The 14,411-nt window shown below is 43.1% G+C and overlaps 1 protein-coding gene across 4 annotated transcripts in view; it reads left to right on the top strand.

Moving 5' to 3' along the window:
* Positions 1–5,657: 5,657 nt before the first annotated feature.
* Positions 5,658–14,411, top strand: part of LOC115074105 — a 29,581-nt gene continuing 20,827 nt past the window's right edge. For 3 of the 4 annotated variants that reach the window (XR_003852185.1, XM_029573256.1, XM_029573254.1), the window contains exons 1-3: positions 5,658–5,807; positions 11,509–11,667; positions 12,947–13,019. Coding sequence is in view for 3 of the 4 variants with exons in the window: in XM_029573256.1 (XP_029429116.1) it covers positions 12,973–13,019 (47 nt within the window). In the remaining variant the exon portion in view is untranslated. Of the gene's footprint in view, positions 5,808–11,508; positions 11,668–11,790; positions 13,020–14,411 lie in introns of those variants that run through there. The other variant, XM_029573255.1, reaches the window with a different exon arrangement.

Raw genomic sequence — 14,411 nt, 5'->3', positions numbered from 1 at the left:
CTGTTATCAGGCACACAATCTCTTGGAGGAACTAAGGAGTGTTATGGTGAAATGCAGAGTTCTCAGCTCTGGGAGTCAGAATCTCTCTTACATTGTCAAAATAAATAATAAAATCACTTTATTCACCGCTTCTGATGTGTCCCCTCTCCCCCATCAAAAAATGTTTGGCTGCAATTCATTTCACTGATAGATTAAGATATTTTTTTTATAGCAGGGGTGAGCACCCTTTCCTTACAGAGACCCTAATGCAAGTGGGAAATGAGGGCCAGTTTCTATGCTGAATGCATATAGACAAGATAATTTAGTGTAATTGAGTTTAAAAAGGTTTTGGACAAGTTGCTGGAGGAGAAGTGTCTATATTGTTATTAACCAAATAGGAATATCCTCTACTTATCACTGTGGTAGCAGCATGGGATCTATATACTGTTTAGGATCTTGCCAGGTACTTGTTACCTGGATTGGCCACTGCTGGAAACAGGATACTGGGCTTCATGGACCCTCGGTCTGATCTAGTATTATGGTAAGTAAAGAGCAGAAGGAGCAGAAATTCCAAATTACCCCTGTCAGCTGATAAGCAGGTTTTTAATACAAACAAAAACCATACTTTGACATGTCTGTATATAAATGCTAGAAGTCTAAAAAATAAGATGAGAGAGTTAGATATAACTGGCATCTCAGAGACTTAGTGGAAGTACGTATAACCAATGGGACACTGATACCAGGGTACAAATTATATTGAAATAATAGGATGGATCAAATTGGTGGAGGGATGGGTCTATATATTAAAGAGGGCACTGAGTCAAAAGTTCTGCAGCAAACAAAATGCAATGTTGAAACTTTTTGGATATAAATTCCAGGTGAAAAGGGGATTAAAATAGCAGTGGGGGTATATTTCTGTCCACCTGGCCAGAATGAACAAACAGAATGAAATGCTAAAAGAAATTAGGGAAGTTAACAAAATCGGCAGCATAGCAGTAATTGGTGATTTCAATTATTTCAGTATTGACTGGGTAAATGTCACATCAGGACATGCTAGAGAGGTAAAGTTCATATATGAAATAAATGACTGCTTCATGGAGCAGCTGATAAAAGAATCAAAAGAGTGGAAACTATTTTAGACGTAGTCCTTAGTAGAACACAGGATTTGGTATGAAAGGTAACAGTGTTGGAGCCACTTGGCACTAGTGATCACAACGTGATCATATTTGACTTAATAACTTGAGGGAGTTCACTATAGAAGTCTACTATGACAGCATTTAACTTTCAAAAAGGTGACTATTATAAAATGAGGAAACTGGTTAGGAAAAAATGAAAGGAACAACTGCAAAGGATAAGAATTTAGATCAGGCTTAAAGGTTTAAAAATACCATATTGGAAGCCAAAACCAGATGTATTCCATGCAATAGAAAAGGTGGAAGGAGGGCTAAAGAACTAACCACATAGTTAAAAGGTGAGGTGAGAGAGATTATAATGGCTAAAAGAACATCTTTCAATAAATAGAAAAGGGATCAGAATGAAGAAAACAGGAAATAGCATAAACACTGGCAAGTTAGATGCAAAGCATTGATAAGGAAGGCAAAGGGAGAATTTGAAAAGAAGCTTGCCATGGAAGCAAAATCTCACAATAAAGACTTTTACATGTACATTTGAAGTAAAAAGCCTGCAAGGGAGTCAGTTGGACTATTAGATGATCAAGGGTTAAAAGGGACAATCAGGGATGACAAAGCCATAGCAGAGAGACTAAATGCTTCCATCTTCACTGAGGAAGATGTAAGAGACATACTCAGGCCAGGGAAGATTTCAAAGATGATGATTCAGAGAAACTGAACCAAATCTCAGTGAACCCTGAAGATTTACTAGGGCAAATTGACAAACTAAAGAGTAGCAAATCACCTGGACCAGAAGGTATACATCCAGAGTGCTGAAAGAACTGAAAACTGAAATTGCGGACCTGCTATTGGAAATTTGTAAACTATTATTAAAATCATTTATGATACCTGTAGACTGGAGGATTGGCAATGTAATGTCAGTTTTTAAAAAGGGATCAAGGAATGATCCAGAAAACTACAGACCTGTGAGTCTGACATCTGTGCATTGCTAAATAGTAGAAACTATCATAAAGAACAAAATTGCTGAACATATAGGGGGTAATTTTCAAAAGGAGTTACATGCATAAATGTAGCTACTATTGTAGCAATTTTCAAAAGCCATTTACTCAAGTAAAGTGCACTTATGTGAGTAAATCCTATAGACAAGTCAATGGCATATATTGTAGCAATTTTCAAAAACCCACTTACTCAAGTAAAGTGAATTTACTCCAGTAAACTGGTTTTTACTCGAGTAAATGCTTTTTAAAATCAGGCCCTTAGATAGTGACTCAAAGCCAATATGGATTTAGCTAAGGGAAGTCTTGCCTCATCAATCTGCTGCATTTTTTTGAGAGTGCAAATAAACGTGGATATAGGTGAACCAGCTGATATGGTGTATCTGGTTTTCCAGAAAGTATTTGACAAAGAACCTCATGAGAGATTTAGGAAATTAAAAAATCATGGGATAGGGGACAGTGTCTTACTGTGGATTACAAACTGGTTAATAGCCAGAAAACAGAGAGTAGGGCTAATTAGTATATTTTTCCAGTGGAGAAAGTTGAATAGTGGAGTGCCCCAGGGATCTGCTCGGGGGCCATTGCTTTTTAATATGTTTATAAATAATCTGGAAATGGGAATAATGAGTGAGGTGATAAAATTTGCCAATGATTTGTGTTTGGTAGTCCACGCTCTTATCTCTGGCTCCAAATCCATTCTAATGATGGCATAAGTCGGGGGAGGTTGACTGCCGCCTTCCACCTGCCTTTGCCACTCACAGGGACGCTGACACTGATTCCCTGTGGATGCGAGGTAGGCCACCACAGCCTGTCCCGACATTGTAGCATCCCTGGGCCCTCCTAGGCATGCACGCGCCCAATCTTGCCCTTCTTAGGGGTCCTGCGATGGGAAACTTCCACCAACACCTCCTGATTTCATCACTACTTGGGGCCTATAAAAGCCACTTCTTCAGTTGCTCCTTGCTTCAGCATTAGGTTGACAACCTTGGTAGCAGCAAGTTGCCTCAGCGTGTTCCTGGTCTTCGCTCCTGTCTTCCTGGGCTTTGTCTTATCAGTGTTCCTTCGCCTTGTTTTTGTGGCCAGTCTTTGTTCTTCAGCGTCTTCTCCTCCACCTGTGCTGATCCTTGCCTTTCTGCCTGCCCTCGGATGGATCTCTGGCTCTGACCTTAGCTTACCTGACTTTGACTCTGTTTGAACTCTGCCTATCACTGACCACTGCCTGCTTCTTGTCTACGATTGCCTGCTACTGACCATTGCCTGCTTCTCATCTACAATTGCCTGCCATTGACCACTGCCTGACTGACCAACCTGAATGTCACCTGCCTGATTCTGAATCCACCTGTATTCAGCTTGTCCCAGACCCTGACTTGTGACTCGACTACTGATCTTTACCTCACCACCAGAGGCCCGCGCCTAAGTCCTGCCAGATCCAGTACCCGAGGGCTCAACCTAAGAGGGCTAGTATAGGTGAAGTTCCAGTTGGGCCTCTGCCACAACCAGCTCCGCCAGCTTGATGGTGGGGACCTGCAGGGCTCCTCCCTGCAGGTAGTGTCAACTCCACCTCGGCCTAGGGGTTCACGTTCGCAACAATGACACAAAGTTATTCACATTGTTAAATCACAAGAAGATTGTGAGAAATTGCAAGAGGACCGTGCAAAACATGGAGGCTGGGCATGCAAATGGGAAATGAAATTTAATGTGAACTAGTGCAAAGTGACACAATTAGGGAAGAGTATCCCAAATTATGGCTACACAATGCAAGATTCCACATAAGTAGACACAATTCAGGAAAAGGTTCTAGGCAACATCGTTGATAATAAGTTGAAATCTTCTGCTCAGTGTGCAGCAGCAGCAGCCAAGAAAGCAAACAGAATGCTAGGGATTATTAGGAAAAGGAATGGAGAATAAAACAGAAAAATATGACATTAAAGGTTGAAGAATTTCTTGCTGATTCAATTTTTCTTCTCTGGTACAAGTCTGGCCAATTTACTTGTTCAGAGTTAGAATGGATTGTGTGCTGTGGGGATGACTCAGAACTCTTCTGTGGCAACATGCAAGGACTCTTTACTGGGATATGAAAGCAAACATTATGCACACAGTTACATGACTCTGTACAGAGGGATTGTGCTGGAAGGACTAGACACAGTAAGCAGAGAAGGAAATGAAGAGTCCGTTCACTAATACAAGCTACATCCCATCCAGGTAACCCTTGCAGTCCCACTGCTTTCCATACAGGATGAGGTGACACAGCTGAGAAATGTTAACCCCTGGCTGTCTGGTCTGGAGGATGAACTTTTGCTATTGGTTCTCCAACACTCGCTATACCATGTTTATGTTTAACCAGGTTGCTCAAATTGAAGTGCAGCCAAATGTTTGAGCAGAGGACCATCCTTGACTTGGCTCAAGTTCTCTTGGGTGGTGTTTAACTTTGGAAGGCTTGAACCAAAGGCCCTCCAGGAAACATGGCTAGAATGGTCCTGTTGTGAGAGGGGCTCTATAAGTCAAACGTAGTTCGAGATTTATCCACCAGATGGAGAGAGAGCACTTCCAGTTGAGTCTATGCACAGGGACCATAAGAGAAGAAGAACCAAAAGCTGCAGCATGGTGTTATGTTGGGGGGTGGGAGTGGGCAACAATTGAGCTTGAGGCCCCTAAGGCCAGCTTCTCTTCCCTGAGCACAGGTTGCATTCCATGTATGCTCTGTTCAGAATAACTAAGATCGTTCTTTGTTATCCCTCCAGCCTCATTCAGTTGAAAAGCGGAGACAGAATGCATGGGAGGAATGTTTCTGTAAAAGAAAAAGAAAATCATAGGTTGGTGAATAAGGAAGATGTGAAGAGGAACAAAAATGTGGGAGGAGAAAAGGAGGTGGAAGAAGGAATGGAAGTCAGTGAAAACATGGGATTTGAGTTGGTTTTTAAACATCTTCAGGGTCAGAGAGGACTGATCACTTTGAAGCAGGCTATTCTTCTAGATAGGCAAGAAAAGCAAAGAGTGAGAAGGAGGGGGAAGATCAGATGAACAGCAAAAATGACGAGAGCCGATAATATTTATTTATTTATGTATTTATTTAGCATTTTTCTATACCGACCTTCAAGGTTAAATACCTTATCAGATCGGTTTACATCGAACAGGGACATAAAACAGTAAACATAAACAACTTATTATATGTAGATAATATGTAGATATTAAAGCGAGATTTCGTAGTTTCTAAGAGAAATTTCACCAAGCTAATGCAGGGATATTAGGATCAGCAGTAATGCAAGGTTGAAATTTCTCAGATTCTCCATGTTCATATTTAGACCTAAATCCACACCAGAAAAAGATAAATATTGTGATGGTTTTCTTAAAATAATCTTGTTTCCCAGTTATAGAAATGAGGTTTAAAGCAGATTCGCTGAATGAGATTTTTCTGTACGCATTATTTCACATGTTACAAAGCCAGTACTACCAGCACTGTAGATTTCACCCTCCGAGTCTTTGTGTGCTGTGCAGAGTGGGTTGCTATGCTGTATGTGTGCTGTAACTAGGGCCAGCTCTATTACAAACTGAATCGGTTCCTGTGTACTTGTGCTTCCGATTTATAAGGCAAAACGACCATGGGAAAAGTGTAAAGCAAGGATCAGATCTGTCCAAGCAGTTGCAAGGGTGCTGCAGAATGGCTAGATGTTGAGATCACAGCAAGTTCTCAGATCCAGAACTGGTGTGTATGACATTGTACACTTTTGACCTGCTTGAATTCCTCTTTCATTGTGTTTTATTTGCTTCAGTCTTGCTTGGTGCTTGGTGCTTGGTGTTTTACTTTTTTTTTATATATGGTTTTAATATTGTTCTCTCATTGTCTACCTAATTTGCGTTTAACATATTTCTAGGCAGCCTAATACATAATTGAAGTTAAATTAACATGATATTTTGTCACATCCACTTTGTCTGTGATCTTGGCATAATTAGAGCTTGTTCCAAACTCCATACTCTGACTTAAAATAGAAATAAGGGTCAACAGACAAGCTGTAGATCAGTGGTCTTCACCATTTTTCAAGCAGGGGTCACTTTGGATCCAATGGGGCTGGAGCTGGGCTGATGAAATCTTCCTGACGTGGTCATGGGCCAATGACACTGTCGGCTGGCACAGGCTAATGAAACCTGTCCCCACCAGTTTCTCTGTCTCTGCCAACTCCCAGACCCTGTCCTATCATTCTCTTTCATCCCTCCACCCTCTCCCACCAGTTCTTTTCTCTCTCATCCACTCACTTTTTTTCCCACCATTCCTTACCTCACCAATTTCTTTTTCGCTCAACGTTCCCAGTCCTGCCCAATCAGTCTCTTTCAGTGCTGCCGCCTCCCAACCCTGTTCCACCAGTCTCTCAATCTCTCTCTCTCTCTCTCTGAAAACCCATCTCAGTGGAGAAGTAGTCTAATGGTTATGGCAGCGGGCTGGGGCCCACGGAAGCCTGGTTTTGAATCCTGCTCCCAGTCATGCTGCTCGTAACCTTGAGCAAGTCATTTCACTCTCCATTGCCTCCGATACCAACTGATGCAATAAAGTGTGTGCTACCGCCCCCTACCTTGGTAGAAAAAAATGCTCCTTGTTTTTGCAAAGGCTGTGTGCACATTTTAACTGGGGGGTGTGGGCGGAGTCTTTTGGACTCATAATTTATGCACACAAAAAATGATGCTCTGCTCAATCCAATTGCAGGACTTGGAGATGGTGAATTTAAAGGGCTGAGCTGACTGGTGCAGAGTTGGGTGTCAGCTCTGAGGGTATTTCTTGCCCAGGTCCCACCGAGAGAGAGAGACCTTCCTTCTCCTCCTCCACAGACTTTCCAAAGCACAAGAGCCTCCCCCCCCAACCTCCACCCTACATGGGAAGCCATGGGCAGAGGAGGCAGCCCTGGGTTTGGGAGTTTCCTGGGTAGCACGTCAGATGGCACTCGGGGGGGGGGGGGGTAGAGGTGGGGGTTCCTGGGATCCTGGCTGGGCATGGTAGCAGCTCTGCGAGGAGGATCCCCTGAGTGAGCACTAGCAGCAGCAGCAGGTCCTGAGCAAGGGGGCGGCTTTCCCTGGCGTTGGAAAGCTTAGCTGCTGCCCCCCGAGCTGCTGTCTTCCGCTGTTTCCCCGGCTCTGGCAAAGTGCACCTCTTATTTTCTTCTGTTCTTGCCAAACCTCTGGCTTTCTCTACCCACTAAATTTTTTTTTTTTTTTTATTTATGCATTTTTAGTCACTTATTTACATTTAGTAATAGAATTACAGATATATTGTAAAATATCATAACATAACATTTTTAACAAATTTTTGAACTTTATCTGTTACATTAGGAAATATGGGGAGAGCAAATGTAAATGAACGGAGACCTCTAGGATCCGACATCCTTGGTAATGAGAGGCTACAACTGGTTAACCTTACATTTCTCCTAGCCAGTTTGTGTGGTCATTGGGGCACGGGAGTCCAGAAACACGCTAAGCTGAGAGATTTCAAAGAAAATATACTTATGATCAGAATAATTTACTTCTACCCACTATTTGAATGATTTTTTGTTTTTGTTTTGTTGTTTTGTTTCTGTTCTTACGGGAAGCAACCAAAATAATCAGAAAAGATAGAACAAAGTCAATGAGGTTTTCTTCTTAAAAGGAATGAGCGCAGCCGTCAGAGCAGCCCCATAAACTAACACTAGCGCCAGAACTGACCAGGAGTAGAGTTTCCAGGCTAAAAGGAACATGAATTAAACCAGTGCACCTCTCTGCCAAGCCCTCTTAGTTACAAGGGAGAGTGCTAACCTGTGCACTCACGGGGTGTTTTTTGTGCACAAAGCTCCTTGCTGTATGGGGAGTAAGTCTTGCCCACAAAAAAATGTCCGCACAACTGCAGGGGAGTAAAGCTGTGTCCTGCCGAGCACGGCTTAGATTTGTAAGCCCTCTTGAGAAGGGACCTATAACACACATTTCTAGCTTGCCTTGAACTTGGATTTGGAAAGGCGACTATTTTAATCTGAAAAGCCAAATCCACCCTGTCCCACCAGCCTCTCACCTACCCCTCCATCCTACCCCACCAGGCTCTCTCTCAAAAAAAAAAAAAAGTCCAAAAATGATATGGCCCCTGAGAACCATAGAAGTGTAAACGTTGTTAATCTAAGGATGTGCGATGGTAAAGTGGAGATTTTCCCCTCGTGGGAAGTCTTCACAGGGTGCAAAGGTTGCATTGAGGTAAAGCGAGAAGGTTCCAGTGCTTAAAGGTCATCTTTTGGCCAGCGGGTGTTACACTCTTCGACAGACATCCTGTTACAGCCCCTAAAGGCTTGGTTTCAGGAGAAGGTTATAAAACCCCAGACTGTACTTGGTCTGGGGCTTCTCCAGGGGTGCAGATCTAAATTGAGGAGGGAGCAGCGACCCTCTCCCAGGGTTATTACAGGAGTAAGCCAGAGATTCTCAACCAGAGTCTGCAAGTCTGAAGGAAAGGAAACTAAGGGTTTTTTTAAATATTCTTTGAAGATTCAAAGTACTTAACTGTGATGGGAACTTGCTTGGACCGGGAGACAAACTGTGGCCAGCAAAGACTCTCTGCAGGGCTTGGTGGATTCCTGTCTGCAGAACCAGAGGGATTTCTTCCTTGAGCTGATCAGGACCTTATGAGTAACTAATTTTGATAATGGAAAGGGCCAGGATAGGCTGAAGAAGATACTGTGCAAAGAGAAAAAAGTAATTGTTGCTGAGAGAAGAGAACAATTTTGACTAGGAATTGTGATTTGTGTTTTTATTATTGCTACTTCCTGTGCTGTTTCGTGATGTTTTGTTCTGCAGCTACAGCAGTAAACCATTTTAATGTTGGTGCATGATTGAGTGAACAATGGTTTATTTCATGGGAGTGTCCCTGGCCTAGCATTGGCCATGCAGGTTAGCCTGCCCCAGCCCATGGCTCCAGAAACTCCCCCCCCCCCCCCCCATCTCGGTAGAGTGACCCCAATACTCCCCCAGGTTGGGAAGCTGAATCCCCCCCCCCCCCCCACTGTGGAACTGGGGTTACAATTATTTAACGGTCTCAAATTTCTACTTGTCTGAACAGATCTGCAGGTAAATCAAACTCCTGTGTAACCTTAATACAAAAAAGTACTGTTTTAAAAAGTCTCTACATTTAACTTTTAGCAATGCAGTCCCTCATACAAATCGTAGCCCTCCAGCAAATGTCCGAAAGGCTACTGGAGTTCGGGGTGAGAATTATGGCATCAGAAGTATGAAAAATAGAGCTGCGTAGTACTCGCCCCAATGCCTGCTGACCCCCTTCTTCAGCCCATTTTACCTTACTACGTGCTGGCCAAATCCTCGTTTCCTATACGGGTCTGCAGCATCTGTGCCACAGTCGCTGTCTGTGCCTCAGCTGGAGGGCTCATCTGGCCTCACCGAAAGCCCCAGCTGCCAACCCTTCTGTAGAGATGGGCTTCTTTACCCTATGGCCCCCCCTCCCCCCTTATTTTTGGACTGCACAGGCCGAAAAAACCTGCGATAGCCATCAGGTCTTTTACTCACCGTATGCCACAGGAGGCACTGGGAGCAGCTGTATGCAGGCCAGCTGCTGAAAACCTTATCTTATCTACACCTTCCAGTTACCACAGCCCTCATCATTTATTCTAGGCTGATGGTTTCTGATTAGCATGCTTCATACTGTCTCTTGTCTCCAAAAAAAAGAAAAAAGAGAAACCCTCTATTGACCTGCAGGAACCTATTCTTGTCCCGGGAGAGGATGTTTCACTGCATGTGCCAGGTCAGAGGGCTCATCAGACACTCAGTCAGACTGCAGATCTAGTACAAAACGTCTTTGTCTCCTCACTTAAAGAGACAGAAAGAATAAAGCAGCCGCTCCTCTTCAGCACTGCTGCAGCAGTTCCTCGGATCAGAGTCCCAGTATCACCCATCACGGGAAACACTCACTCAGAACCCTTGATACGGGGTTCTTGATCTTCACACTTAGTTGCAGCATTTCCCTCTAAGGAAACCGTAAGAGCCCTCCAATTTTCTTTGGTCATCAATTGGCATCATGGGTTAGCAAACCCTCACTTTTAGGAGAGGGTTCTACAAATGCATCTCCTAATCCATTTCTGGATGCCCCTGACATTGCACTGGAACATCGGTCATATTCAAGTATCTGAAAGTCTGTATCATATCACCCCTGCTCCTCCTTTCCTCCAGGGTGTACATATTTAGATTCTTCAATCTCCCCTCATAAGTCATTTGATGAAGGCCCTCCACCTTTTTGGTCGTCCTTCTCTGGACCGCCTCCACCCTGTCTCTGTCCCTTCGGAGATACGGTCTCCAGAATATACCTGGGAACAGATCCTACATTGTTGACTCAAGATGTATTGTAGATTACGGCAACTCGCTATTACTAGGACTACCCTCAGGACTATTAAAACCACTACAACTACTACAAAATCCCTCGCTGATAGCCCTGCACTGGCTCCATATACAAGCCAGAATTCATTATACATTTTTAATATCATCAACAACACTAACACATGCTTAATAGGAGTGATACTTCATCCTTACACACCGCAGAGAGCTCTCAGATTGCAAAACAAAGGACTTCTAAAAGTGCCTACAACACGGAGCACACATCTAACATACATAAGAGACCGAATGTTTTCCATAGCAGGCCCCAAGTTGTGGAACTCTCTTCCAGAGTCACTACGTCTGATAACAGAAAAAAAGAGTTTCAGACGCAAACTGAAAACATGGCTCTTTAGAAACGCATATGATCTAACGTAAACGAACAATATGCCAATAACGTCCATGTCAGAACAATAGATCATGTGAGTATATTGAATAGTAAGTATTGTGTGATGTAAAGTACATCAAGGCAACATACTGAGTTTCAAGTGAAGAATAAGAATAATGAAATGGAAATTATGGACTACAAATTCCTAGTTAACCTGAACCTAATGTTCATGCTTTGACCCAGAATATGTACTTGCTGTTATGTTGAACTAGAATATATAAAAATATGCTCTAGAGTAAGTATGTACTGCTGCAAGGAACTAGAAAATAAATATTGACTCAGAATGGGATTGTTGACCCAGAATTTAAATGCTGATTTTGTAAACTGCTGTGATCTTATTATGGAATGACGGTATATAAAACACCTAACTATACAAATAAATAAATAGATAGATAAATGAAAGAACACTATAATCCAAGCCTTCCATATCTCAAACTGATGGGTTGGATATTGAATACTCATCTCTCCTTGTCTAGAGTGATTGAGGACATTTTGGTTCCACCTAGAACATAATGTGCCAGAGAAAGTTATACCTTCCCTTGGATCAGTTATTCCAAATGGTATCAACAGAAAACCTTTAACCTATTTTCTTGTGTGCCCAAGCACTTGCTAACATGTTTGCTCCTCCTTTCTAACTCAGGCCTGCCACAATACCAGCGAAACTACATCTCGATGACTTAGGAGGTCATTTTCAATAGCTTTCGCACGATAGGGTGATCAGGGCGGAGTCGGCCCCAGAAAAGGAGGAGTCGGGGCGGCACCGGGGCCGACGCTGCGGAGACATCGCTGGGGGCGAAAGGTAAGGACCCTTATCGCCGCCAGTTTCGTGCCAAATAACTACACCTTTTATGGTGTAGTTACTCAGTGCGAAAGCCAGCAGCCAGCGCACCGCAGTAATGTGATGGCTGCCGGCTTTTGCAGGCCCGCCCCCCCCCTCGGTCCCCCGGTACCACTCAAGAATAGTGAATCCAGGCCTTAGTGGCTTATTTCACTTCAAGGACACTAAACCCATCTCTACTCATCCACTGATATCTGGCTTTCTGAAAGGCTTGTGCCACTTTAGCCCTTGGCACAACTACCTCCTCTTCTGTGGGATTTGAATGTTGTCCTTTTTCACCCATGGGTTCACCTTTTGGTTCACTGCAGAAGGATTTTCTTCAGTTTTGACATGGAAAATCGCATTCCTCACTGCAGTTACCTCAACTACGAGAATCTGAAAGCTTGAAGCTCATGTCCATTATATGCCATATTGTTGCACATCAGAGGGTAGTATCCTTTGAGTATGTTTGCAAAGCTGCAACTGGGTCACCAGTTCACATCTTTACATTCCATTGCTGTCTGAACAACCTCTCAAGGAATGACAGTAGTTTCAGAGAAGCAGTTTTGCATGACTTCTTGCAGTGGTCTGCTCTACATGGAGGTGTCTGGGTTGCTTACTCAATAAACACTTCACTGCAACCCTCAGCTTGGGAGCCCCCACAGGCCATGACTAATTCAGCCTGCTTATTGAAGGAAAAAAGAAAGTTTGCTTACTATAAATGGTGTTTTCCATAAATAGCAGGCTGAATTAGTCATGAGATGCCCACCTGCCTCTTTGCAGAGTCGACTACCTAGCTTTATATATTTGGCTATGTTATAGACTGAATTTGCTCTTGAGGCAGCACCCATATGGGAATTCCTACACATGCTCAGTAGAGCTCAAAGCTCTATTAGCTTGGAGAGACAAGTCTGTTCAGTGCAGCCAGATGACATCACCCGCAGATCATGTCTACTTCATCCTGCTATCTATGGAAACATGGTTTATGGTAAGCAAATTTGCTTTTTCTGCTTTAGACATTTTTTTGTTTGCGGGTAACTTGCCTTCCTTTCAGTTAGAATTTAGCTGCTCTGAGGAAACTAAAAAACATTGTGTTATAGTATTAAAAAGCATTGGATTTAGAATAATGGGCATAAGTTTTAAAGTAACTATAGATTCTGAATTTACATTTCTTGGTGAAATGATATGAACAAACTCCTGATTAATTTTAGCTCTTTGCCTTTGGGTTCTCGTTTCATGGGATTATGACACCTATTTGCAGTATTTATTGGTGTCACTCTTCCACTGATGGCATCACAGAGAACTGTAAGAACATGGACAGATCTTCAAGAGAGGTAAGAAAACGTTCTTCCCCCACCTCGTGTTTCTCAGGAGTACAGGTTGAATTTAAACCGGGTACATGACCAAGACCAGACAGCTTCACTGTCCTGTAAAACACATATAGAAGCAGAGACAGCTAGAAGATGTGGGCAGATAAGTGTCACTTAATTCACCCAGTCTGTCCTTTTGTACTTATCAAGTGCTAAAGCACTACTAAACACATACAGTGCTGTACCATTACCCATAAGAGATGGTCCCTGCTCCATGCATGTAGTCAAGACAAACATATATGTCAAATCAGTCTATGGGAAGTATATTTATTGTAGAACATAAGACATGCCATGCTGGGTCATACCAAAGTCCAACGAGCCCAGTATCCTGTCTCAAGTAGTGGCTAATCCAGGTTGCAAGTACCCGGCAGATCTCATAAAGTAGATCTATTTACTGCAACTCACTCCTGGTGGGAAAGCCTCTATGCCTATAGCCCCACTGCCCAGAATTTTCTCAGTGTACCCTTACATCCTGTCATTATGTTATCTAATTCACAAGCAATTGTGATTTTGTTTGTTAATGGATTGTTAATTGCTGTAAAATGTACTACTATGAAAATGAACAAACAAATGGCTAAGTTTCAAGCTCAAGTAGATGCAATCAAGTATTTTAGTACGCATATAAACAATTGATAAGTAATTAAGGAAAACCAACTATATCTATCACATCTATATTGAAATTATTTTACATGTATTTACATAATGCGATGGGCATTATAGTCTCCTGGTTAATAAACAAAGGCAGGCTGTAAGGAAAACCTGGAAAGAAGATCAAGCATATAAAAGAAATCAGAATAGGTGTAGACTCTAACTTCCAGAAGGAACAGGGTTCAGGAGGGGGAGGAACTTCCTGGGCTTTATCCTATCGAGAGGACAAGAGAGCCCAGACTTGGTGGGAGAAGGGTGAGAGCTTGTCTGAAGGACGGCTGGGGCAGGAGCAGGAAGCAGCTCTATTAGAACCAGATGAAGAGACAGAAGAGATGGAGGTGGAAGTGTTGAGCAGCCCTGAGGACGAGCCGGAACTGATGGAGTTGGGGGACGAGGAGACATATAGAGACTGCAGGTCAGAATCTTTAAGTGAACATTGCCAGTGGGTGGATGCAGTTGCAGCCATAGTGAGAAGGGAGTCACCCAGTTGTAGACTACAGTAGGAGGTGGCAGTAAGGCCTGGTTCCCTAAGAACCAGGCCCCTAGAGAGCAGCCAAGCTTAAGCTGTGCAGGAAGCCACTGAGCAGCCTGCAGGAGGCATAAAGTGAGAGCTGCTTTCTTAAAGATACATTTTAAAACAACCCCACAGGCATCCATGTGCGCACAAATGGACATGCTGATTTTATAACATGCGCGCGCCGACGTGGG

Source organism: Rhinatrema bivittatum, chromosome 12 (genome assembly GCF_901001135.1).
Source record: "Rhinatrema bivittatum chromosome 12, aRhiBiv1.1, whole genome shotgun sequence".
NCBI lineage: Eukaryota > Metazoa > Chordata > Amphibia > Gymnophiona > Rhinatrematidae > Rhinatrema > Rhinatrema bivittatum.
This window is presented reverse-complemented; position numbering and strand designations above follow the sequence as displayed.